At 37.1% G+C, this 25,193-nt stretch overlaps 1 protein-coding gene across 3 annotated transcripts in view; it reads left to right on the forward strand.

The window, feature by feature from the left end:
- NTF3 (neurotrophin 3) overlaps positions 1-7,211 on the forward strand; it is a 48,068-nt gene extending 40,857 nt beyond the window's left edge. For 2 of the 3 annotated variants that reach the window (XM_085311279.1, XM_085311281.1), the window contains exon 2: positions 6,100-7,211. In XM_085311279.1, coding sequence (XP_085167405.1) covers positions 6,100-6,894 — 795 coding nt within the window. In that variant the 3' untranslated portion in view covers positions 6,895-7,211. Of the gene's footprint in view, positions 1-969; positions 1,451-6,099 lie in introns of all 3 variants that reach the window. The other variant, XM_085311280.1, reaches the window with a different exon arrangement.
- The last annotated feature ends 17,982 nt before the right edge of the window (positions 7,212-25,193 follow it).

Here is a 25,193-nt window from a genome sequence, read left to right on the forward strand (position 1 = left end):
CAGCTACCATAAATGATCATTAACTCCTTGGTCTGAAGAACAAAAGCCATTCTTAAATTTTCACAAAATGTCAAATATTTCAAGCTGACTAACATAAATTACGTTGGGTATTTCTGTGCTGAATGTAAAATTTACCAGTCACTTTTGCTTCTACTCCAGTTCCTCTTAGCAATGACTTAAAAGTAAAATCTTAAGCACTGTCTCACAGTACTAGGATTTCATTATTTTCATAGAACATATTACATGACACTTTGCTCTTTAGCTGTGTAATGTATTCAGAGAGTGATCAAAATAGTTGATGTAATATAGTTCTAAAAATAGTCACCACAAAATACACAAAATTCTCCAATACTGTGTAAAGGTCTGTGAGGTCTGAAAAGTGTGAAAAGTGACTTGCCAGAGTCTATTGGGGATTTCATTTCTTTATGGAAGCTCTAGGTAAGGATATTTACTTCTCCTAAATGTAGGCCTTACATGAGACATCTTGACTAGACATTAATACCCTGCCAACACTACTGTGACAGGAAGGAATATAAACCATTAAAATAGAGTAAACCTAAGCTACAGTTGAAAAATCAATGGAACAAAAGACTTTATAGTACATTAGCTTTTCTTTTCTATGGTGTTTGTTTCTACTTGTTGTGCCACAAGTGTTAGTGACCTCTAAGTTAAACTTGTTTAGTGCAAATTAATAGCCTGCTCTATTCTACCAGGAACTCTTGATTTTCCTACTACAGTATGTCGTCTTGTTCTGAAAATTCTTTAGACCATTCATTATGCTTATGTCTCTTAGTTCTACTTTTTCCTCCTTATAAGCTCTTCTTTACCTTTATTTATTTTAGTCATCCTTGAAAACCACTATGCAAAATCCACTATGCAAAAAATCTACTATAAAAAAAAAAAAACTTGAAAAGATTAACGTTTCTTGCTACGTTGATGTCATGTGCTTTTCTAAATTTCACACAACAGTGTTTCCCAACCACATTGAATGGTTGATTTGAGAACTATGTGCCCCCATTCTTCAATCACTTCTAGCAAGAGCTTAGCAGCAGCTCAAAGCATCATCAATACGTCCAAAATATCTAGAAGGCCATACAGTATAACATAGAGAAAAAAATGCAAAGCAGAACTGACCCAAAGCTTCTCAGCAGCCTAGGCAAAACACCTCCCTGGACCATATCGACAGCCATTGCTGAACTTCAATCACATGGAATAGGAAAGGAGTCACGAGATGCACGAGGATAGAGGCAAAAAAAAAGCAGCATGGATATGCCAGCGGGAAGATTAAATTAGGCTACAGATGCGCACCCTAGGCAGCTGCCTACTCTTTTTGTGGTAGGTCAACAAGGGATCCATTTGGGCATGAATTCCAAGCAAGTGCTGCATAAATACTACTGGATCCACCCTGAGATATCTTAACTGTTCGACTACTATGTGATATTTGGGCCAGGTATGTAGTAGATACTGCACAGTAAGATGATTATACTAATTCAAGTAAATGTGTTGTTATATAGCTATTAATTAAATAATGCTTTATTTAATTTATACCAATATACTGAAGATTCTTACTGTAATGGCAACTAGCCTATGTGTCACAACTGACATGTCAGCTCATGAAAACAGGAACTGAGCTCAGATACCACCATTAGTATTCCCAGCACAATCAGCAATGTCAGGCACCAGTCACTCACTGATTAAGGTTGTCTATATTCAGATGTAATAACTCTACTTCAGCTGTTACTGTACCATGAAGCATGCTGCTGGCCTGAGCTCTTATTCTGAGGTCACCATGGAAATGTTTGCCTATGTAATGTACCTAGGCCCAAATATAGTAATCTACTCTGTACTTTATGTAGGACTTTAAATAGCACTGTGTCCATTCTAGGATCTTTCATCATACCTACTTGACTGGAAAACCTTTTTTTATGGGCATTCCTCAGAGACACAGGGATGTACATATGGAAAACTTAAAGAAGAACTTCAAAGAATGAGAAAATCTCATTGTGTTCAAATAATTAGAAAATATTTGGCATGAACAAAGTCTATCTGAAATGAATCATCTTATTTTCAAGAATTTTTAATAAAAGAATAAAAAAATAAAAAAATAATAATAATATTTTTAATAAAAAAATTAAAAAATTGATGTGAAGGAGTAAATTTTCAGGGCATTTTTATGCCATTCAACAAATGGTTGGAGAAGTAGCAATGCTACATGTGCTGGAACAGCTTCTGCTGAAGTCCATACAAGTCCACACTCAGCCTCAGGTCCAATAGCCTCAGCCCAAGCCTTAGGGCACTCTTCAAATAGGTAGGATACCTCTGATCAAATCTTGACTCTGAAATCAGCAAGGGAATGAATGTAAGTATCCTCTATGGATACTTTATTCATTGGGCTGTAATAAATAAGCACCATTTCTGTTCTGTGAAAGGTGTTGTGTACATTTTTAAGCAAGTCCAGAAATATCAAAATGATTTGCTTTGAAAATATCAAAACAAACCATTCTGATATTTTCCAGTTTTCTCTTTTTGTATTTATTTATTTACTTTTGTTTGATGAAAAATTTGGTACACCTCTTACAAATTATCATCAATTCAGGCTGGAACAGAGTTCCATTTTGAGCAAAGAGCCATTTTTTACATACAAAATTGTTCAGCCCTACAAATCAATACATTTTCCAGATGTCTTGTGTTCTGAATAGAGCTAAAACCACTAATCAGCTACATTTTCCCAGTAAACTACATTTCTTCTGTCTAGATTACTGCCTTAGGCATCTTTTGAGGTACTAGACTTCATGGGCAGTGTAACCATTTTAACTCATGGGCAGATGTTTCTGAATGTGTGACTTATGAAGTACCTAAGTGAACTATATTGAACAAACTCTCTGAAAACTGTAGTCTCTTTCATCAAATATTTACATTTTCATTTCAAATTGTGTACTCCAAAATATTTCAGAAAAAATAAAATACTAGTTCTAAAACATTCTGACTTTTGCAGTAAGTAATTTTCCAAGGCTAAACTAAACTACATGTCACATTTCAGAACAGTTTAACACTTCTCCCCCCAAATCTGTAAGAAATTTTACTTTAGATTCAGCAAAATATTTTTTAACATTTGTGATGGTTCAGACCCATGTGTGAAAAATCATTTATTCTCACTGCTACCATTTTGAGGTCCCTAAATCTTCCTTTCTGTGTGCAGTAGGGCATTAGAAAGAGTCTGYAGAAACTTTAATATTAATTTTCCCACCTCATGACCTGCTCCAGCTTGTGTGTTTTGCTAGTGCCACTTAGTTTTGAAACTAAGCAGTCCAGTGATTATATGATTATATGCAGTTGCATTTTGGCATGAATTACACTTTCAGCGTCTGAAGTGAGCATTGTCAGAGCTTTGCTCACCATCCTATCAACTTTTGTGTCATACAAGGTTAGCTCTTCTGAGTGCTGTAGGAAATCTGATGAATGACATCTGTTATATTTTTGCTGTTCTTAAAAGTAAATAATTTACTGAAGGGAGACCAAATTATGCAAGAAGAAGTCTATTTTATACAATGCAGTTTGGGCACTGAGATCCAAATTAACATTTATTGAGGTATGACAGTAACTGTATGACAATTCAAAATCTTATTTATTTTTTTTTTTCCAAAGCATAACTTTACTGCAAGCAGCAGTGTAGATTTAGGTGAACTCATACTGTAACAAACTGAGAATGGAGAAAACACATTTCTTGTCCATAAAAGGACAGATCACACATCCACAGAGGGTAGCTCTGATTTTGCTGCAGTTCGAAACTATGAAGTGGGAGCTCACTGTTGCTAAAAGGAGCTTTGCTTAGAGTTGATAAAGGATTCTCCAATAAAACTTCTTTTTTTTTTTAATTTTTTTGCTGTGTGTGTTTGTATTGTTTTCCATCTTAAATGGAAAAATGGTGATTTCTTGAAGTGGCAGATTTTCTCTTTAAGAGGTCTGGTTATTCAGCAATTTCTTCTAGGAAAAAAACAGACACACAGAATATTATTAGCAGGTCAAGGGAGGTGATCCTTCCCCTTTAGTCAGCACTGGTAAGACACATCTAGAGTACTGTATCCAGTTCTGGGCTACCCAGTGCAAGAGAGAGATGTGAAGCTATTGGAGTGAATCCAACAAAGGGCCAAACAGCTGATTAAGAGGTTGGAGCATCTCCTATGTGGAGATTTGGGATTGTTGAGCCTGAAGAAGAGAAGAGTTGAGGGGCATCTTAGCATCTTATCAATGTGTATAAATATTTGATGGAGGAAGTAAAAAAGAGAGAGTCAGACTCTTCTCAGGGGTATCTTGTGACAGGACAGAGGTAATGACCATAAATTGAAATACAGGAAATGTGACTGAAACGTCAGAAACTCCCCTCCTGTTTTTATTTTATTTTATATTTTATTTTATTTTATTTTATTGTCTCCAAATCCAAGTGGACATTGCCCTGAGCAAGCTGCTTTAATTGACCCTGCTTTGAGCAGAGGGTTTGGACTATACAGTCTCCAGAGATCCCTTCCAATATCAACTATTTTGTGATTCGGTAAACATACGTCTCCTTAGGGACTCATCTGCAGTGCAGGAGAATGAAGGTCAAGGCTGTTTTGAATCAATGGAAGCAGTACTTCAGCCAGGGTTTCCCATATTGCATAAGTGCTGTAATCACGAGTTCAGTATTTACCCCTCTAACCCACTACTTCTGCAGTGATTTAATTACAGTTGGTCTGCTTGTAAATAAATCATTTATCTCCGTGATTTAGTATGTTACAATGAAAACTAATTTCATTTACTTATGAGCACACATACAAAATACACAAGAAACCACAGGGAAAACACAGTTCTCAACTACACAAGCAGGATGACAGAAAAGTTGAACTGGAAATAGTAAACGATGTCCTTGAAGATGTCCAGAAGCTAGAATTATGAGGATGCTATGCGAATCTGTAGAGATCAGAGCAGGACAAAGAATAGTACAGAGAAGAAGTCAACTTTTAGGTCCATATTTTCCAAAGTTGTGGTTTTGACTTCATTTTTACCTGCTTGAACAAGACTGTTCAGTTTCAGAGGGGATGAGTCATACATCTGTCCTTGAATAGTCTAAATTCAGTCAGTTCTGTTCCACTTCATATATGAGCAATGAAGAAACTTCATGCAAAAAAAACCCCAAAATCAAAACCAAAAAGAAAACCAAAAACAAAACCGCACAAACACCACCACCAACGAACAGGCCCCAAGTCTGCAAACAAGAAGTACGAAATGCTCTGTGGATACATCTGAACTTCACTCTTGCATTACAGAGGCTTAATCATTGCTTTCCAAAGTTCATAATATATTAAAAAAAAAAAATGCTGCTTGACTCTCCCTTTTTTCTCCAAGAATATTTTTCCCTTATAGTGCTGGATAGAGCTATGGAAACACGATATTATTTCTTAGGTATATATTGATGCTCTCATATAAAAGTTAAACGCAGGTCAGTCCTTATGAAAACAAAATATGTTGTAACTTATCTAAATGGATTTTTAGCATTTTATATTAAAAATATTATTATTCAGGTTACTTGTTCAAAGTGGATATTTAGAGGGTGGGAATTTTGTGGATCTATGAGATCTCAACAAATTGACAGCACTTTGCTAACTGCATAGAACTTTTAATTTTACTCCAGTAGAGAGTCTGTTATTCTGCATAATCTCATTGCTGTTTTGAGCCTAAACTACTGTACTAAATAGGCTTTGTAAAAGTGACTTGGTCTCTAACTGATGCCATAAGCTGATCACACTTTCCAAAGAAGTAACAACCTACCTCTGTAGGGCAAGGACCTAAGCAGGATATTTGCCACTATACACGGAAAGAAGAAAAGTGAAGTCATCCTGGAAAGTGCATGAAATTTAGATGAAACTGATTGAAAAAAATATTGAATAGTTACATTCATTATAAATATTATCTTAAAAGGAACACAAAACCTAACTGAGTCTACAAATTGCCTAAGGTACATATAAAACAAGCCAAAAACAGAGAGCAGAATTTTTGTGTTTACAGCATCTAATAAACATCTTTATTTAATTGGCTTTATGTTAACTTTCTACTTCTTTCCAGATCTTACAGGTGAACAAGGTGATGTCCTTCTTGTTTTATGTGATATTTCTTGCTTATCTTCGTGGCATCCAATCAACCAACATGGATCAAAGAAGTTTGCCAGAAGATTCAATAAATTCTCTCATTATTAGACTTATTCAGGCAGACATTTTGAAAAACAAGCTTTCGAAGCAGATGGTAGATATTAAGGAAAACCATCATAACACAAATCAGAAAGCAGAGGCTCAGCAGGACATGGATGGAGTTGAAAATGTGAAATCAGACTTCCAGCCAGTTATCCCAGTGGATACAGACCTCTTAAGGCAGCAGAGACGCTACAATTCTCCCCGGGTCCTCCTGAGTGACAACACACCATTGGAGCCCCCACCATTGTATCTCATGGAGGATTATATTGGAAGTTCAGTGGTTGTGAACAGAACCTCCCGGAGGAAAAGGTATGCGGAGCACAAGAGCCACCGAGGGGAATATTCTGTTTGTGACAGTGAGAGTTTGTGGGTCACGGACAAATCCTCTGCTATTGACATTAGAGGACACCAGGTAACTGTGCTGGGAGAAATTAAAACGGGCAATTCCCCAGTTAAACAATACTTCTATGAAACAAGGTGTAAAGAAGCCAAGCCTGTAAAAAATGGCTGCCGAGGCATCGATGATAAGCACTGGAACTCCCAATGCAAGACTTCCCAAACTTATGTTAGAGCACTGACTTCAGAAAACAATAAACTAGTAGGCTGGAGATGGATCAGAATAGACACCTCCTGTGTGTGTGCATTATCAAGAAAAATGGGAAGAACATAAATCTGCATCTCTTTGCTATATAAATTATTACTTTAAATTATGATATGCATGTAGCATATAAATGTTTATATTGTTTTATATATTATAAGTTGACCTTATTTATTAAACTTCAGCAAATCTACAGTATATAAGCTTTCTCTCTCAATAAATAAGAACATGTGCCTCTGCTGTGGGCAGCTCCAGTTTTATTAGACTATGTTTATGACATTGCTTGTCGGCAGCATACCATAACCTTACTGTAAAATCTGTGTAAAATCAGTATTCTTTTCAGTATTGTCAAACCAGTGGCTGTCATTTAGTAAACTTGTTAAAAATCAGATCAGTATCAAGAGTTGTGTACATATTTATAACTCACACTCTATATATTCACATCTAATTGGATGTAGCGTCAATGCCTCATCTTCAAAACAAAAATGAACCAAAATATACTTTGTAGCCTACCAATGTTTCAAGCATCAAGTAGACATAAAATACAGTTTTTGTACATTATGCCAGTTTTGTCATTAATATGACCATTTTTTTCCTCTGTTAGCATTCCAGAATGACTGCTAGTAATCTAGCAACTTTGTTTATCTTTTATTATAACTGTTTTTATGCTGCCAATTCCTCTTACAAATAATACAAAAAAGATCTAAAATATTTGTAACAGAATCTTACTGAAGCCAAGAACAATCTAAATGGATCATTAATATAATACATAAAAGATGATTTCTTCAGAATATACTATTTATTGTGATCAACCTCTTCCTCCTCACAGTAATCTATCATATTCTGCTTTCATTGTTATATCATTCCTCTCTTTCTGAGTTTTTACATTAGAAACAAAGCTGATGATGTCTTAGCATTAAAGGAGCCCTTGGCTTCAGATTTGTAGTAAAGAAAGACATGATATCCTGGAATAGATATCAAAGCCATACACCTGCACAAAGCTGCTGTTCTGCTCAACAACTCATTACTGATTTTTTTCACAGAAGGAAAGTTGTGTAGAACTACTCGACAAACCTGGTCCCTTTCACAGGAACATAAAATAATATAGCTTTCTGAGCAGTATTGTGGTTAAAATACAGTTAGTCCATAGTAATAATGTTCTTCAATCATATAGACGAGTTTTTACCTGGAAGAAACAAACGTACTAGCATATACTTTAAATGATTCTTTGTATTGTCATGTAGCTGTCCTAGGAACAGAATAATTACACTACCCCAAAAGATGGTCTACTATACAGCAGGTATATCATGCCCTGGATAAGATCCCACTCCCATTAAAGTTAATGAGTGTTTTGTCATGGATATCAACAGAATTAGGCGAGACCACATATGTCATCTATGTCTAGCTAGATCTTAACTCACAATCAGGACTGGAAAATACCACCTACTTGAAAATCATTGCAGCTGTAGTGGTCTTAAGTTTCTAAATGATGGCTTTCACCATTGTAGTGTGTTCAGCACTGGAAGTGAAAACAAGAGCAGAGCACCAAAAAGCATGGTGGTAGGATGCCATTATTTATATAGTTTTTATTACTGGAGAATCATCTTTAAAACTGCAACAGATCATCAGAGGCAGCAAATTGTGTTGTCTCACAGTTTCAGGAGAGCATTACACCTTTATGGGGGGTAGTCACTAGAGAAATGGACCAGGTTGTTCAGAAGGCCATGCACAAGAATAGCAGAAACTCTGAAAGTAGGGAATGGACCAGATAGGTATCAGTCTGCAGGCGAGGCCATATACAAAGGTTTTGAGAAACTTGTCAGTTTTGAACAGAAGGTCAAGGTGTTTACCTCACAGGAAATGTCATCACCTTGGACAACTAAATCCTAACTTTACCTCAAGCAGTAATAACTTTAGAGATTCAATACTAAGGAAACTCTTAAAACGAAAGAGATGATGTAATATAAAAATTCAGTATCCAAAGGATAACCGCTACCCATTCATTTTTCTGCTTTGGGGAGGTAGCCTATTTTTCAGGGGATATTTCCCTTTTTTTTTWAAAAAAAAAAAATAAAAAAAGTTAAAAAGCCAGTTTTGCATCCTGAACTCCCAAATAAAGATCATTTTTCAGGTGCTGTAAGTAATTGAGAACAGATATTGTCATGGATTATTAAATTTAGAGATCTCCATGCTTCAGTGTGCCAATAGGTCCAGATCTATATGAGAAGAGGAAGTAAGAACACTAACTGAGCTTGTTTAGACATTATTGTTTACTGATCATAAATCCCTTTACCTAGTGACTTAAGTGTTCCTAGAACTGTGGATGCCACACTTGTTTACATGACTATCAATCCAGAGAAATTCTATGGAAGTTGAGGAAGAAAATGTAGATTCATAGCAATGTAAATAACATTAAAGTCTTTCTGAATGCCTTTATTTCTGCTCACTGAAAATGAAAGGAAATTCATTCTGTATACATTCAAAGAAAGCAATTTTTCATTTTCCACTGTAACAGGAACTGGACTTTAACTCTTAACTTTACCAATGCATCAAGTATTTTACAAGTGGCCAGTGAAAATGTAGTGGACTAAATATAATACCGATCATCTGAAACATATTAAAAGAGAAAGAAAAATGGTTCATAAGTTTATTAGATTGTCTGCCTCTTATCCACCTCAGTATAAGAATGAACAGAAGTGCTAGCTTTAGGATATGATCCAATTCCCTCTAATTGAAAAATTCTCACCAACTTTGGTGAAAACTAGATCAGAAAAATCTGCAGATCTCAACCAGAGAGCTGAGCAATTGCACACATCAATTATGCATTCTTGTAAATCCTGTGTACACATAAGATGCTGTATAATTTTGTAACAAGTTTGTAAACAAAGCTTGTAATAAATTTATCAAGGTCTAATTCTCTTTTCAGTGTAGTCAGGGACAGTTTTGTTGTCAACTTTGATGGCAGCACAATGAATTCAGAATCTAACCTCTTTGTATGTATTATGTACAACTAAGCAAAATATTCAGCTCACAAAACTAGTCAAATCTGAATAATTTAAAACTTACTCCTGCTGGCAACTCAGATGCTCTGTTAATAAAATTCTGCCAATAGATCATTAAAAAGACACATTTTATTTAGCTTTTCTCCCAAACAACTAGATGCTTTTCTGAAGTTGCCTGTCTTTGTCAAACTGTATTTTCTCCTTTTTTTTTCCAAGTATTTTTACAGTCCATTTAGTTACAGTAAAAAATGCTCCACTGAGGTTTTGGGAAACCATCTGCATTTATTTTATCACCTTTGAACATGTGTTCAGGAATGAAGTCTGTCTAGTGAGTTTACTGCTACCAAGAGATTTGTGCTGCTGCACCAGGAAGAAACTTTGACTTTACAGAGTGTGTGCTCAAAACCACTCTGCTCATACTCAGTTATTTCAATGCTTTAGCAGTCAGAGTCTTTCACTCAACTATAAAATACCAAACAGGAAACAAGTTTGATTAGGAGTTCCAAAATTAAAATTTAATGATAATGACCTGCTATTTTTGACCTTTCAGCAAATGCATTTGCACGGCAAAGTAAAATGCATAACCATTCATTTTGGTTAATAGAAACATTGTGGCAAAATCAATGGGATTCTGTGTTCTCCACACTTGGTGTGTGTATGCAATTCATCATGCATGTGGGGTGGGGAGGGGGGTGAGGCAGGAGGAGGAGAGAATAACAAGCACTACAGATTGTGAAAAGTAAAGAGCTGTGCTTCGTGTTAGAGTATTTTTAAAGTATGGAGGGCTTGTTCTCCTCAATGGTTTGCCTGTATTTTGTTACAGCAGATGGCAGAATGACCAAGCAAACACAGATGTGGTGCAAAAAAGTCAAGTAACATAAGGATAATTAAATCTTCCCTGTGAGTGCTTACTATTCACTACTGCTGTAGGTCCACTGAGTTGTTTTATGCAGGTTATTGCAGAGTTCAGTAGTGACATTCCCCATTACATTATTACACTAACTTCTGTGGTAGAAAAATGACTTTTTTTCCTGAAAATTTAAATTCATGAGCGGGACAATTTTCTATTTATGAATTTTACTATATGTGAATCATTAGCTTTTTAGTGCCTCAAATGAAAATGTAGACTTCTTTGTTATACTTCTGAGCTTTGAAGCCAGTGACACCTGAAAGCCATATTTTTATGGGGCTGGCCTTGTGATGTTATAAGCTTGTATTTCTGGACACTTTTAACGGACGGTTTGGTTTTTGAGTCATTAGCTACACAATTAGGTGAGATCATAAGCAGCTTCTCCAAACTGCACCTAAGAATTAACGTTGGGCACAGCAGTCATGGAGCAAAAAGACAAAGAGAGTGAGTGAGAACTAGGCTATCTTTACATCCATCTTCCCACCTCTCCTACTCTGTTTTCATCTTGAGCTGAGAGCTACTTGGTCATAGTCAAGGATTGTTTTCTGCATACCCAAGGGAAGAGATGCAGAGCAAGATAGGCTTTCAACAAAAGGATTGTGAATGCTTCTCGGTTCACAGCTCCTGACTACTGGAAAATGGTAGCATAAGAGTCAGAGGCAGATTAGGGCATTTCAAGTGCAGGAGAAATGGCCCTGAGGAGTAGAGGAGGGTTCTGCTTGCACAGTATGTGCCTAGCTTTGTCCATAGACTTCTTATCTGAATCTAAATAAACCTTTTATCCCAGTCCATTCTCCTAGATTATGATAGTCTGAACTGAGAAACATAGTGCCTGGCTTCAAAGGCAACCCATCTCTTTTAACATAAGGAGAAAAAAGGGCAACAGACTGCAGACCTTTGCATCCTTCTGTGAAAGAGTACTGTAATCTCAGCCTGTTGGTTGCTCTCTCAACAGAGGGCTATTGGTACTATTTACCTATGTCACAAGAAGGAGAGGGGGTAAGTGATAGACCAACTCCATTATTTGCAAGTTATATTAAGACACTTTGACAGAAAGCACTAGTATTTCCAGGGGAGGCTGCTTGTGAAGAAGATAGGATGTTCTTTTTTTCTAAGCAAAAGTATTTTCAGGGCAGATGGGAGAAAAGAAAGTAGTTGCTGAATGGAGGGGAGAGGCTGTGCAGTGGCAAGCATAATCCCTGAATTTATACCCTAGAGGAAAAAAAAATTCCCTAGAAGAAAATGCTTCCATTCTGCAAACAGTAAGATCTCAGTGACCACTGTCACACTATCTATTCTGTGATATCAAAAATGTCTGTGTTTGAAGTCTAGAGGATGCAGAAACAGTCAGACTGGAGAGCTGAAAGTTAGAAAAAGTGGAATGAGCAGGGTAATAATTATTACACTGGTTCCTTGAAACTCCTTAGACTCCTCAGACACATAAAATAGCCTGTATAGCCACCACGAACAAAGGCCATCTCAGGATCTGACTCAGAGGTACACATTCCCCTGGTCAATAATCTTTAGCCATTTTGGATCCCTGAGACTCAGCCTCAGGATATGATGCTTTCCCAAGGCAGGGGTAAAGGTGAAGAAACCCCTTCTCCCAACATAATCAGATAACAGGCAACTATGCAAAAGGGAGTTCTCATGGGAACAGCCTTGCCTCAAGATCCCATAGCATTTTGGTGTGGGTATTTTTTTTTTTTTCAGGAAAGGGGAAGAGACACGTTCCTGAGAAAGGCCTGCTACATGCAGTTTTCTCAGACTGGAGAAAAGGATGCTGAGAACATAAATTACATTGAAAGAGGAAGATTTTCCTTTAGCAGCTTTTTTCAGTAACCTATCTTCCCTTCAGATTTCCTTTTACCAAGCTGGCAGTCCGTTATAAAAATAAGTGTGAAGTTTTATGACTTGGACCTTGCTATGGAGAATCTTTATGTAAGAGTGGGAAAGAGAAGTGCCACAGTATAATGACAGAATTTGAGAAGAGCAGCACTTTCTGTGGATCCTTCCTCTCTTTTTATGAATCTAATGAAGATAGGAGCATGTCAGTGGCATAAAAATGGAGAGTGACATGGTATAGTTATGCTGTACGCTTCCACATTCCTAACAGCCAGGCAAGGAGAGCAGGAGGTCATCTCCATCATATGAGATTGCTCCTGGGACAGGTCCTTAAGCTATCCCCATGCTTTGTTCTAGGAAAGAAATATCTATGTTGGAATTTTGCAAGTGAAATTTAAGAATTATCATAGGAACTCTGCAATGGCTTGGCTGTGGCTCACAGAAAATGAAGGATTAAAGAGTGGGTTTTTTTAACAATATTTACACTTCAGTATTTTCAATTGCATCTAGAACCTGCAGAATAAGTCCACCTGAAGAGTGAAAAATATTTAAGTCATCCATATAATTTTAAGGTGAAACCACAGTCTTCTCTCTGCCCTCACTCTCCCCCCCACCCCCAACCCCAATATGTAACTCTGTTCTGAGCTCACACAGGTTTAATGTTTGACTGCTGCAGGTTTAGTTCCAGTTCCTACTGAAGCACTAAAGCCTGGAATCATGTGTGTGACATTTTAAAGCAGGTGGCACGCTTTCTACTTGATCTGACTCTTAGTTTCTGTATACTATGTAGCTGCTGCTTGTAGAGCTACATGATGAATATCAATTGAATTATATAATTTAAGGGATTACAGGGGGGCCTACACTTTTACACTGTAGCAGCTTTAAACTATGCTTGCCCTACATGAAGAAAATACTGTTAGTACTCAGATTTATTCAATGCAGTTTACCAGGTAAACCCAGAGACCTTCTGTGGCCCCAACTGACTATGACTAAATATACTCCACTGAGAACCACTACATATAACAATTAAGAACCTGTCTCATTCACAATTCCCTTCACTTCTTACTTCAAATGTAACTTCAAATGGGGCCTTTTTCTTTTTCTTTTTCTCTTTCTTTTTTTTTCTTTCTTTCTTTTTTTTTTTTTTGCTTGAAGAAATGACGAGTTATAAAAAAGAGCTAAGCTCGTAAGTGTTTCTGCCATTCAGAATTGAATTCTGAAATCTGCAACTACTGCCAGCACAAAAAATACTGGAAATTAAGACTAAAGTGTGCACGCTAAAAACGAGGCATCCTTCTGAGCATTTGCGTAAACATTCCTTACTTCACATCTTTGTTTTCTCAAGAATCTTTTAGTAAACAAATATAATCAACATAACTTTTACTACATTAGAAATAATCCAAAACTGCAATTTGAAATAAATTGAAATGATTCATTCTAGATAAAAATCACATTCTTAATTGTTTAACCATTAGGAGCCTTGAGTAATGTGAATAAAAACTTGCTTGACTAGATTTGCAAATTAGGGCATACAGCTTGACTTTGTGGGCTTGGAAAAATTCTTTGAGATTTCTTTCTTTGTTTGTTATTCCATAAAATTTTCATTAGCATCAAATTCTTTTACGGTACCTAAAAATTATCTGAAATGGCTGCTTCTGTCAGCCCTATTGTCATTATTCCCTTAAATGTTTATTAAATATTCAGTTGATTGTTTTACTCTATGAGAAGGGTAGTGCAGGCTCTAGAGGTGAAGAAATACAGCGCAGGAGATATAAATACACCAAATAGCACAGAAGCTGATAACAAGACATTCACTGGAAAGCTGAAACTAGAGTTTAGCAAGGACAATGATAAGACAGGAGCAGAAGCTGAGTAAAAGATAGTTAAAACGTTTTGTAATCTTGAGAGAAGAAAATCAACTGACCTTTGATAATAGCAGTAGTTCGTGTATATATATATATATATATTTCATAAAGTTCATCACTCCCTGATTATTGCCTTGTAAAACTCATTGTCTTACACTGAAAGCAAAATAACAGCTTGAGCTGAAGTTCTGCTATCATGGAGATTTTAATGCTTAAAACATTTAGTGGGTTTCTGCTTATGATCAGGGTAACCACTCCTAACAAATTCCTCACTTAACCTGTAATCCCACTCTGTCCGTCTGGCTGTGGGAGTGGTTTATAGATTTATTCTTCAAAAAATATGCAGTTAAGATTTACTGAGCACCATTTCCATAGTTCAAGCTGCATTTAAGTGGATTTAGTTAACTCAGCTTGCTTGCCTAGGTCTTGATCCAAAATAGCACTTAAGCATATGCTCAGTTTTAAATACAAGGATTGTTGTGTTGAAGCTGTGTTAAAGCTAAACACATGCTCAAATTCTTTTCTGGAGCAGGGCAATAGTAAGGTTCCTTAGTAATTTTATTCCTGGAAATAATAATGATTCACAGGAAAAAAAAAGAAAAGAAAACAAAAAAAAAAGAATAAGAATATGAGCAATCCTAGCAGTTGCCATCTCGTAAGTATTACTTAAAACTCGTGGGGGGAGAGGGGGAAGAAAGAACAAATAATCTATAAGACTTGATCTAAGATCCATGGGAGTCAGTAAAAAGATTCATAAATTTCCAGCAGGTCCTGGATCATATGCTTAATAATTGAACTATGATCAATAAAATACCATGGATTTACACAAGGAAGGAAAGAAATAACCAAATAAAATCAATCATTTTTTTAATCAATCAATCATTTATTTTTTAAAATCAAATGATAAAACTAGAAGATAAAATAATATCTAGAGTGCACTAAAGCACTTTGGCAGTACTTCATAAATTCTTATTTGAGAAAGTCATTGAAAAAGACTTGGATAGGAATGCAGTCACCTGGACTGGGAGCTTGGGGAAAGGAATATAAATAAGATGTAAAGATGTAAACTGGGAATGTGCTGAACCAAGAAGTAGAAGTCATTCAGTGGATAACTGCAGAAACAGCTTTAAACCTGGGGTAAAATCATCAAGATTATCTCAGTGACTTAGGTGCCCACATCCCTAAAAAAACCTTTTGATTTTTCTGGATTTGTCTCCAGTGTCCCTAGTATCCCCTCTCCAAGACTTAATCTAGTTGCAACAACAAGATCCTAAGCCCTTCTGACTTTCTGTTAGATGACTTCAGTAATTTATAGAAGATTTAAAATAGACACATGAAAAGCTGAGGGATTCCTCCAGCATATAGACTCCTTAGCCAGCATCTGGGCTAAAAGGGCTCTTGGCATGGAAGTCACATATCTATCTGCATAGCAAGTGACCTAAGAGTAGGGTTACCTCGAGCAAAGATGAACATGTTTTTTCCTCTCATTTTATTTTGCAGAATGTCCATTGTACACAAAATGGAATGCACACAATGATACTTGTACATGATACTTGTATCAGCCGCTTACAAATAAAGAAGCTAAATGCAAAAGCAGGTCATGTTTTCTTGCTTTGTCACTTCTACTAGTAACTGAACCCAGTACTGTCTTACACTCAGAGTCCAAATGTTTATTACATCCTCTATCAGAAGTAAGTGCCCCTATAGCCTGAGTGGCAGAGAGTAAGACACACATCTGTAGTTTGACCACCCTAGTTCACATTCATCAGCACTTTGCTTCAACATGCCTGACTAGGTGCTAAGGGCCAGGGCACAGACATGTCATGGTAGGCTGCCATTCATGTGAAAAGTCTAATCCTTCTAGATGGAATTGCAGCAGGCCCAAAGCAGCCTGACAAAGAAAGGTATGATCTGTGCAACACGACCTCCCTGCCATCCTAGTTTCATGGGAGAAGTCCAAAGAAAATGATCTAAAGCAAATGTAGGGATCCTTAAATTCTGCTATTGCAAGCAGAGGAGGCCTTGCAAATGTACCCTAGAAATGCACTGTTGCATGATGCCATCTATATTAAAAATAGTTACATTTTGCTCTTTCTCTCTGCTCTTCAAAAGACTCCAGAAATCTTGGCCAGGTCAAGGAAAGTGGCAAGGACTAAGAAGCACCAGGCCAGCATTTTGACTAAATGCAAAAGAATGCAGCCTTTTTTCTGAGCTTGGTTCCTGCTCAGCCACAGTTCTTGATGGCTGCTGAGAGTGGAACAGYGACTGTTGAGGTATCTACTGTTTAGAAGCAGGCAGGCAGATTATTTTTAATAGGGCACTTTGGAGTCCTCTCAACATAGTGCAAAACAGATAGCACAGACACAATTTTAATGGTACAAAATAGAGAAAACAGGCAAAGACACTTCTTAAACTTGAAACACAGTATTTGAGCAGAATCATGACAAGAGGTCCTGGGAGATTCAATGTTCTTGTCAACAGAGGAGACTAAATACAGAGAGAAGTGGATGAACTAGTGTTCACCCTCTGTGACCAGCTATGTAATCTGGCCAGTGCTCCAGATGCTTAATTTTTTTTGTGATAATGAAAGTACTTAGAATATTTCTTTCCTACATCTTCCTGTATGACTCCTGCCTGCATTTTGACTTTAAATGCATAATTTAACTCCCAAGTTAAATGAACATCTTCCACTGTGGAGATCCAAAGGTGCTAAAAAAAAAGACTAGTAGCTGTCACTGAAGCTGACAAACTGCTGTTAAGATGCCATGAGCACTTGCTTTCACATTTCTCTCCCTTCTTCAGCTGATTTCTGGTTCTGAATGGAAGCATCCCTGCTCTGACTGTCTTGGAGCAGCTAGGCAACTGTCGTAACTGATACAGTAAAGCCTACAATATCATATGATATCTAGCAAACAAGCAAGTTACTATGTTAGACACAAGAATCTACTTATTTTCCAATTTTCTTTTCTAAATGGAAATTAAACAGTAGGGAACTACTTAAGGTAAACCAGATTACTCTTCCTTTTATTGTCCCACTGAAAACTAGTAGAAGTAAAAAAATAAAATAAAATAAAATGACTCTAAGAAAAAAATCTATTGATGTTCTCAGTGAAAAGAACACTTTGTACCAGCAATGCCACTGCCTGACTGAAACCCAAACCTCCTGAAACTAAAAGGTTTTATTATATCAGCACCAAGATATTAATTGAAGCCACATTTCCTTCTTCATTTTTTCTTTTTCTTATTTATAGCTAAAATATCCAGCCCTGTAGGTAGAATGTGCCACTCAGTCTCTCGCAGATGTTTTAATGGGATAGATTTTATAAGTCTTCCTATTATGCAAGTAGGCATGTATCTACATAGTAAACTAAAATAGCAGTGTTCCCATTACATGGGATAATGATATATCCACTTATGTAACTGGACTTAGCTATCTATTGCAAGAACAAAGTATGTAACTCCATCTCATACTGTATATATGCCCAGACACACTCCCTGATACGCACATGGATTTCTCTAATATAGCCAAAACTAAAGTCATCACACAAGGGGACAGCCTGCATTTTGCCAAAGGAGGCATACAGTGGAGAGAAGCAGCAAAGTCTTAGGCAAAAAGGGAGGGAACATGCTGTAGTCCTCCAAACTAATTAATTAGTCTATCACCTACATGTGAGCAACTCTAAGGAAAGGTCACTGAAAGAGATCGTGGGACGAAATATTTGGCCAGCTGGGAACAGCTTGTATGTTGCAGGCTGGGTATCCCTGTCTTAGGAAGTGATGTATTTACATTACAGACCATTAAATAGAGGGACAAGACAAGGATGTATTCCTTTTCCATCATCATCACAACCTGATTTGCAAATAACATTGCTTGCTTTACAGCTCAGCTTGCAAGGACAGAATAGAAGCACGAACTATGTCAGAGGAGAAAGGAGATAAGGCTTATTCTGGGAGATTTTTGGCACTCCCAATGCCAAGTACTCCGAAACTATGAATGTGGTCCATAAAGTAATGAAGTTTTCTTAAAATAGTAAAAGATATATTTTTTTCTCATGCATATTTATGAATTTTTATATGTATATATATATTAATACTCTTCTGGCCTTGATGCTAGAGGCTGCCCGTGTGCTGGCTGTGAAATGTTTTACAGATCTGCTGTACTCTGCTCTTTCAAAAGCCTCCAGAAATCTTGGCCAGGTCAAGCAAAGTGGCAAGGACTGAGAAGCACCAGGCCAGCATTTTGACTGAATGCATTCCAAGAAGAGAAGCTTCCAGGTGTTTTCAGCACAAAAAATGGGCTCTAAAAACAAGGTTGTCAACACTGACAAGAAATGAAAGCGATGAGATAATGTACGGAAGAGATGGAAAGCCCATGGAAATCAGCTTCAAACAATGTGAGAAAAAGAGAGAGAGAGAGAGAGAGAGAGGAATAGACAACCTCTTCAAACACTTGATAGAAGGAACAAAATGACTGTCTTCAAATAAAAATGGGCAGTTTGTAATAGAGATGATGAATTGGATACAATGCAGACAACCACTTCTGGGCTGGGCAGGAGACTGGACAAACTAGCAAGCAGATTGACTAACATTAAGGAATAGTGGAGGCCAAGAAGCTCAAGGCCACCCATGCAGATCAGACGAAGAAGCACTAATGGCAAAGACGTTTTGCAAGTTAAAAAAAAAAAAAAAATGATTCCTTAATCTGGGAACACAGAGCTGTAAAATAACAGCTGTACTTCAAGGCAGAACAAAGTATCCTTCAGTGGTGAATGAAAGGTGACTGAACAGAAAGACACTGTCTGCTTTATCAAAAATAGGCTCTGAGAGACCGTAAGCCAGGACCACTTTATGCAGAGAAAGGCACAGTCACATTCCACTGAGATGGCAAGATGGCTCAGTTCTGCAGACAAGCACAGCAATCTTCAAAGGAACAGTGAAATATTAGACATTTTAAAAGGATTTCCCACTATATTCATGTTGTTCCCATAATACAAGCCAAGAAGTAGGAAGGCAGAACATCAAAACACACTTGCATGGACTTGGAAACAGACATCTCTTCTGTAGCAGATAAAGCTCTCTGTTGCCGATAAAGGCAAGATTTGGACTACAAGTCCATGGAAAAAGCTTCCTACAACACCTGTGCCAAAGTCATGATGATGAGAAAGCAGTCTTCATCGCTGATTGCGATTGAAGTAACAAATAAAATCAGCAGGACAGTTGAATGTGTGTGAAAGAACACTCCAGCTCTGTCCCCACATCTACCTGACTGGTCTCAATGCTATGAGAACATCTGACCCTACAGTTTAAGACTGCTATGATTGTAGTCAACTATCAAATGTAGAACATAGGTGCAAAAATATGATTCAGACTAATTAAACAGAACTCACATATGCACTTTGAATCCTGAGTACATTGATGTAATACAGGCAAGATGCTGTAATAGGTGTTGGAAGAAGTTATGCATTATTCATGTTAGTGACACCTTTGCTTGATAATTAAAATTGATGACCACTGGAAGTCCCACAGAAGAACCACGAGTCATAAGATATTGTCGCCTCGCAAACTTGGGAGCTGACAACACTTTTTGCACTTCCCTATGCTTTCCCTTCAACCATCACACTTTGTAACAGCACAAGACACAGTCACTGATATCACTTGCCTTTTTGCACTTTTCTTTCTGCCAGTTCAATGTTCCCCACCATCATAGCTCCAACTACTATTCAATTTTTAACAAATGAAAAACAATGAGAACTTGCACAGATTTTCGTCTTAGTCTTATCGGGTATTCCAGATTCACCTGCAAAGCTTGGAAGACTTGCGAGGCATAGTGAGACTATCATCTGCAGTGAAACTGCTGACTGCTTTACCACCTACTAGCTGCTACTCACATACTTCCTGGGGAGAAGGTGCTGGCATGCAGAAAGAGAAGGGTGGTTTGCTGAGTTTACTTATGAATTTCCTGCAGGCTAAGAGCATCCATATGAGAAGCCAGCACAGACTCATTCCTTCCTCGTCATACATACAAGCCTTTCGGTTCAGTTATTAAAAGTTAAATTTATGATAGAACTCAGACTCCCATCTGCCTTTTCAAACATTTTCTTTATTTATTTTTTCAGTATTATTATTCCAGAATTATTACTATTCCAGTGTCATTATTATTCCACTATCATTCTCTACTACTCTTCAAGAATGTGTTCAAAGGCATTCAGCAGCGTCCAGATTTGAACTTCATACAATGTGATATGTATCCAGGCTAGAAGCATCTCTTGATCTTATTTAGTGCATCAGATAATGCATGAACTGCACCCATTGATATCTGCTGGAGATGTAGCATATGTTTTAGCTACCCTGTCTCTTATCACCTTCAGCTGCTACCTCTCCTTTTTATTTTAAATTCAAGAATACTACAAAGCAGCTAGAAGTGAGTGAAATCTACTCACGTAATGAACAAGACACTTGTCTTGCACCTGTTTTAAGTATTTTCCAATGACAGTGCTGCACTGGGCTGCCTTGGAGAGAGAAACAAAAATATTACTTGCAATTACAAGGTTACAAGGGAAAGAGGCTAAGGAAGACTGTTTAATCAAAGTAATCTGGCAAAGTGCTAATACTGGAACAGATCCTGCTCTWCACTACTGGCTAGAGAATAGACACAATTTTTCAAGGGTATGGACATTCTTTTAATACTAGTAAATAATGTGTTACAGCATTCTCACCACTATAAGACACAAAAGAAAAGTCAGACTTACCGCTGGATGAACCTTCTTTAATTACGTGTGAGATGCAGGCATAAAGAGGAGAGAGCTGTGGAAAAATGTAACAGGTACTAACCAGCTACGAGACAGAACGGGCACCAAGCAGTCAGCAGTGTGCAAAATGGCTATGGTGAAGACTGGAGCAGTTCGGCTCTGTAAAACTTAAAGGGCCAGATTTATACAAGCACATCCAGGAAAAGCCTGTGTAGGAGCATAATTCCCCACTGGGAGAAGGCAGGCCCCAGTCCTGGAAATATTTAAGCATGTCCTTAACTCTAAGCATATGAGTATTTCTATTGACTTCCATGCATATATTTCTGTACAAATAATAAGGCATGTGTATAAAACTGTCTGCAGGACTCTGTCTGCTGAAATGCAGAAGGTTACCCAGGAAGATGATGCTCTAGCTTGGTGCTTATTGCAACTATAACAGCAGGAATGTCATATGATCACAGTAACTTCTCCCTCTAGTGAAATACTTTGATCTCACCAAGGAGAGAATGTTAAAATGCATTCTAATGCTCTCAAAAAAAAATGATAATAAAGAATTGCCTAAAAAACTCTCAAACTGTTGCAAAAAATTAGATACAGATTAGATAAACTATTGTTTATTTATTCACTCTTAATATTTCTAATTTATTCAGTGTAATATCTKTAATAGGCCCTAAATTAATCAAAGCAATACAAGACTTCTTTGGACTAGTCAAAGTAAGTGAAAGCAACCTCTACTGCTGATTTACATCTCCCCTCAACTCCCCTCCCCTATAAATGGATCACAGAAATGCATTCTGTAGAGTTTCAATATCTTTGAAGGAAGACCAAAAACACTTCACTGACAGCACAAGTCTCTTCACAGGCTTGCTGTTGGTAAAGTGGTTTTATGCATACCCAGTCTCTGCTTCATTTTTCTACTCTTTGTAAAATAAATTGCAACCTGCAGCATTCACTGACTTTCATGGATTAAAAGTATTTTAAATGTTAATACTTGATCTTACAATGACCTAAGTGGGAAGAAGACTTTCAAATGCAAAAGTTGACAAAGTTGAAGCTTAATTCAAGTATACCTGGCACAGTAAGCTGAGAAACCTACAGCCTGTGTGGTATGCCCAGCCTATTCTGCACTGTGAGGACACCCTAAACAGCAGATATCATAAACTACAAGGATATCTGAGGTTTCCTTTCAGGAATACCAGGTAGTGTTATGGGGCCACCACTTTAGAACATTCAGTAGACTGTTCTAGCCAACAAATTCATATTCATGTTTACTCTGAAGTGGTCTGTCTGCACAGCCACATAGATGCAGCCATGGGATTGCTGATGGATTTTATGTGCCTTTATTAAATAATACAAGTACTTAAATATTGACCGAACTGCAGCTTTGATTTTTTGCATATTGTTCCTTGTAACTAAAATCTGATCTTAACAGTTTCCCCAATGTGTAATTTTCTTCCTGACCATTGAATTTACTCTGTACTCTGCTCAGGTTCCTACAAATACGAAATCAATATTAAAGTCTATTGGAAGTATTTATTTTACTTTGTAAAACTTCATTAAACTCATATCACCAAATAAAACCAATGTGCAATATCCCCGACTTCCACAGAATCCATAAACCACTCATCTTTGATCGCCTTCAGACATAAAAGCTATGACCTTCTTGAACTTCTTAGCACCAGAGGAATTGCTCTGCAAGTTTCATTTGCTGCAATGTGCTTCAAGGAAGCATGGTGATTTTTTTTCCTACTAATTGAAATGTCCTGAAATTGTGTGAGGCTCATTCTGTTAATACTTATACCACAAGCTTGTATTATTTCACAGTCATCCTAAAGCAGATGATACCAGAATCCTGTCCCCTGTGCTTAGCAAATCCCAATAGTTTCCACTTTGCATTTTGTGTATTTGTATGGATTGTAGCTTTTTTACAGTGTACTATTAGCATGATTGATTAAATGTTATTAACGTGTCATGAACTGTTGCCAGATGTAACTTAAAATTGAATTATTGATGAGTATCTGGGCCTGAGTCTGCTTTTTCTTATGCTCATTTCACTTAGGAGTAGCAACTGTGAAGTCAAAGTGCACAGAGGCAAGATTAGAATGGGGCCACAGGCTAAAAGTTACACTCCAGGGACAGCTCTGAAGTTATCAGAGGTGAAATGGGGGACACTGAACACACGGCAGTTGAAACCTGAATTTTGCCTTTAATATTATGCAATACAAATATTACTAATAGAGTAAGACTTAAAGTATTCTGTAATTAATCAACATGATTAGAGTTATCATCTCACAACTTCTTAACAACAGAAATCAAAATAATCTCTTAAAGGGACTTCTTCATACCCTGCTATTAAAACAAAGGTTCTTCCTGAGGCATTAATATAAGGTGGAATATTTTACCATACAGGGATAAGAAAATTAGACAGAAAATATTTTAATACTTATGTCTCTGGGTGAAGTAGCAGATAAATAGGACTAAGAAACTTCAGATTTCTCAATCTTTTTCTTTCTGAGCCAGATTGCCCTTTCCAGAGACATACTCCTAAAAAAAGATTAGGTACCAAAAGATTTATTAGCTGAGGAGAGAAAAATATTTAAAACATTTCTTCATTGCTTTAACATGAAGCAATTCAGAATGTGTGTGTGTTCCTAGACATGAAGACAGAATAAGATTCTTCTATAGTGTCGTTATGTTTTGATACAACAAATCACTTTATAGCTGGGTTTGGTTTAGCTGTTTAAAGACTGGATTTGTGCTGCTCTGGATATACGTAGATGTAAGAATTTGGCTAAGTAAGCATATACATTTTTGCTATATTGGAGCTTAAAAATTCATATATTTCAGGATTCCAATGAGTGTTTTGGGGAACTATACTCTTCTGCTGACTTTCTACAGTCAGCGAATTGTCAAGCAGTGTTCTATTCAAAACTGGAAGTGCTGTTTAGCAGGCAATTGTCTGGCGGTTATTTTAGATTACATTAAATTGTCTGCTCACTATCATCATTTCCAAAGATAAAAAAAAGTTTTTGTGACAACTCCTGGCTGTAATGTAGCATGACAAGAAGGGAAATAAAGTTGTTGGCAGCCAAAACTGGTTATATTTGCAAAAGGAAAAGTAAGGAAGCAAAAAAAGTAGCTCTGATGGAGAAAGAAAGAGAGAGACTATAGAAGTGATTTCCTGTCTAGTAAAGACAATAGGCACTTGCTTCAGAAAGCAGAGCAGACAACAGCAGGACAAATGTTTCCAGTGGTTCTCACAGAACTGGAACACAGAGTTTTCTTTGGCAAATAAATTAGCTGCAAGAGCCAAATGTCTTCAGAAACAGCTTATCCTCTTGTAGCTGTCTTTTGCTTAAGCTCTCTAAAAAAGCATCTGTAAAGTGCTGTGAAGCATGAAGCCATTCCAAATGCAATCGGTTAGATAAGGCAGTATCCACACCAGTTTAGCCACTTGTTCTAAATAACATAGTAATTGAAAAGTCTCTGAAGAAGAAACTTCAGGCTTCCTACTGTATGACAAGAGGTCACAGATTAGGTTCTTACTTGGGCCAAGTGATTTAGTAAGAGTTTGGCCAGGATTTGGAAACCAAATGCAAAATTCTGTTGATAGGTCTGAAGGGCTGATCCCAAATCCCCTATACAAAATTAGAACATAGTTCTGCTGCTGCACACTCTTTCTTCTCTCTGCATCCCAGAAAGCACTGAGCGCAAAACTAGAGGCTATTTGGTAGGGAGTTTCCCCACTTCTTTTCTGTATCTGAAGATTAACGGGAGGAGGGAAGAGGCTGAAGAACAAGAAAAATAAATCCATAGTCTTCGACAAGTAAGTATTTTTCATCAAAAACGCTTCAAAATTCACAGTTAGTCTCATTTTAAATCATTTCCTTACAGGGCAATGATTTGATGGAAAAGGAAATTCTCAGGGGATACTGGCTTATAACAGCAAATTAATGACTGGCATGCAGCTTGTACATGGTTGTTTCTAATCTTCCTTGGC

Source organism: Rhea americana, unplaced genomic scaffold (genome assembly GCF_003343005.1).
Source record: "Rhea americana isolate MKP2758 unplaced genomic scaffold, rheAme1 scaffold_338, whole genome shotgun sequence".
Lineage (NCBI taxonomy): Eukaryota > Metazoa > Chordata > Aves > Rheiformes > Rheidae > Rhea > Rhea americana.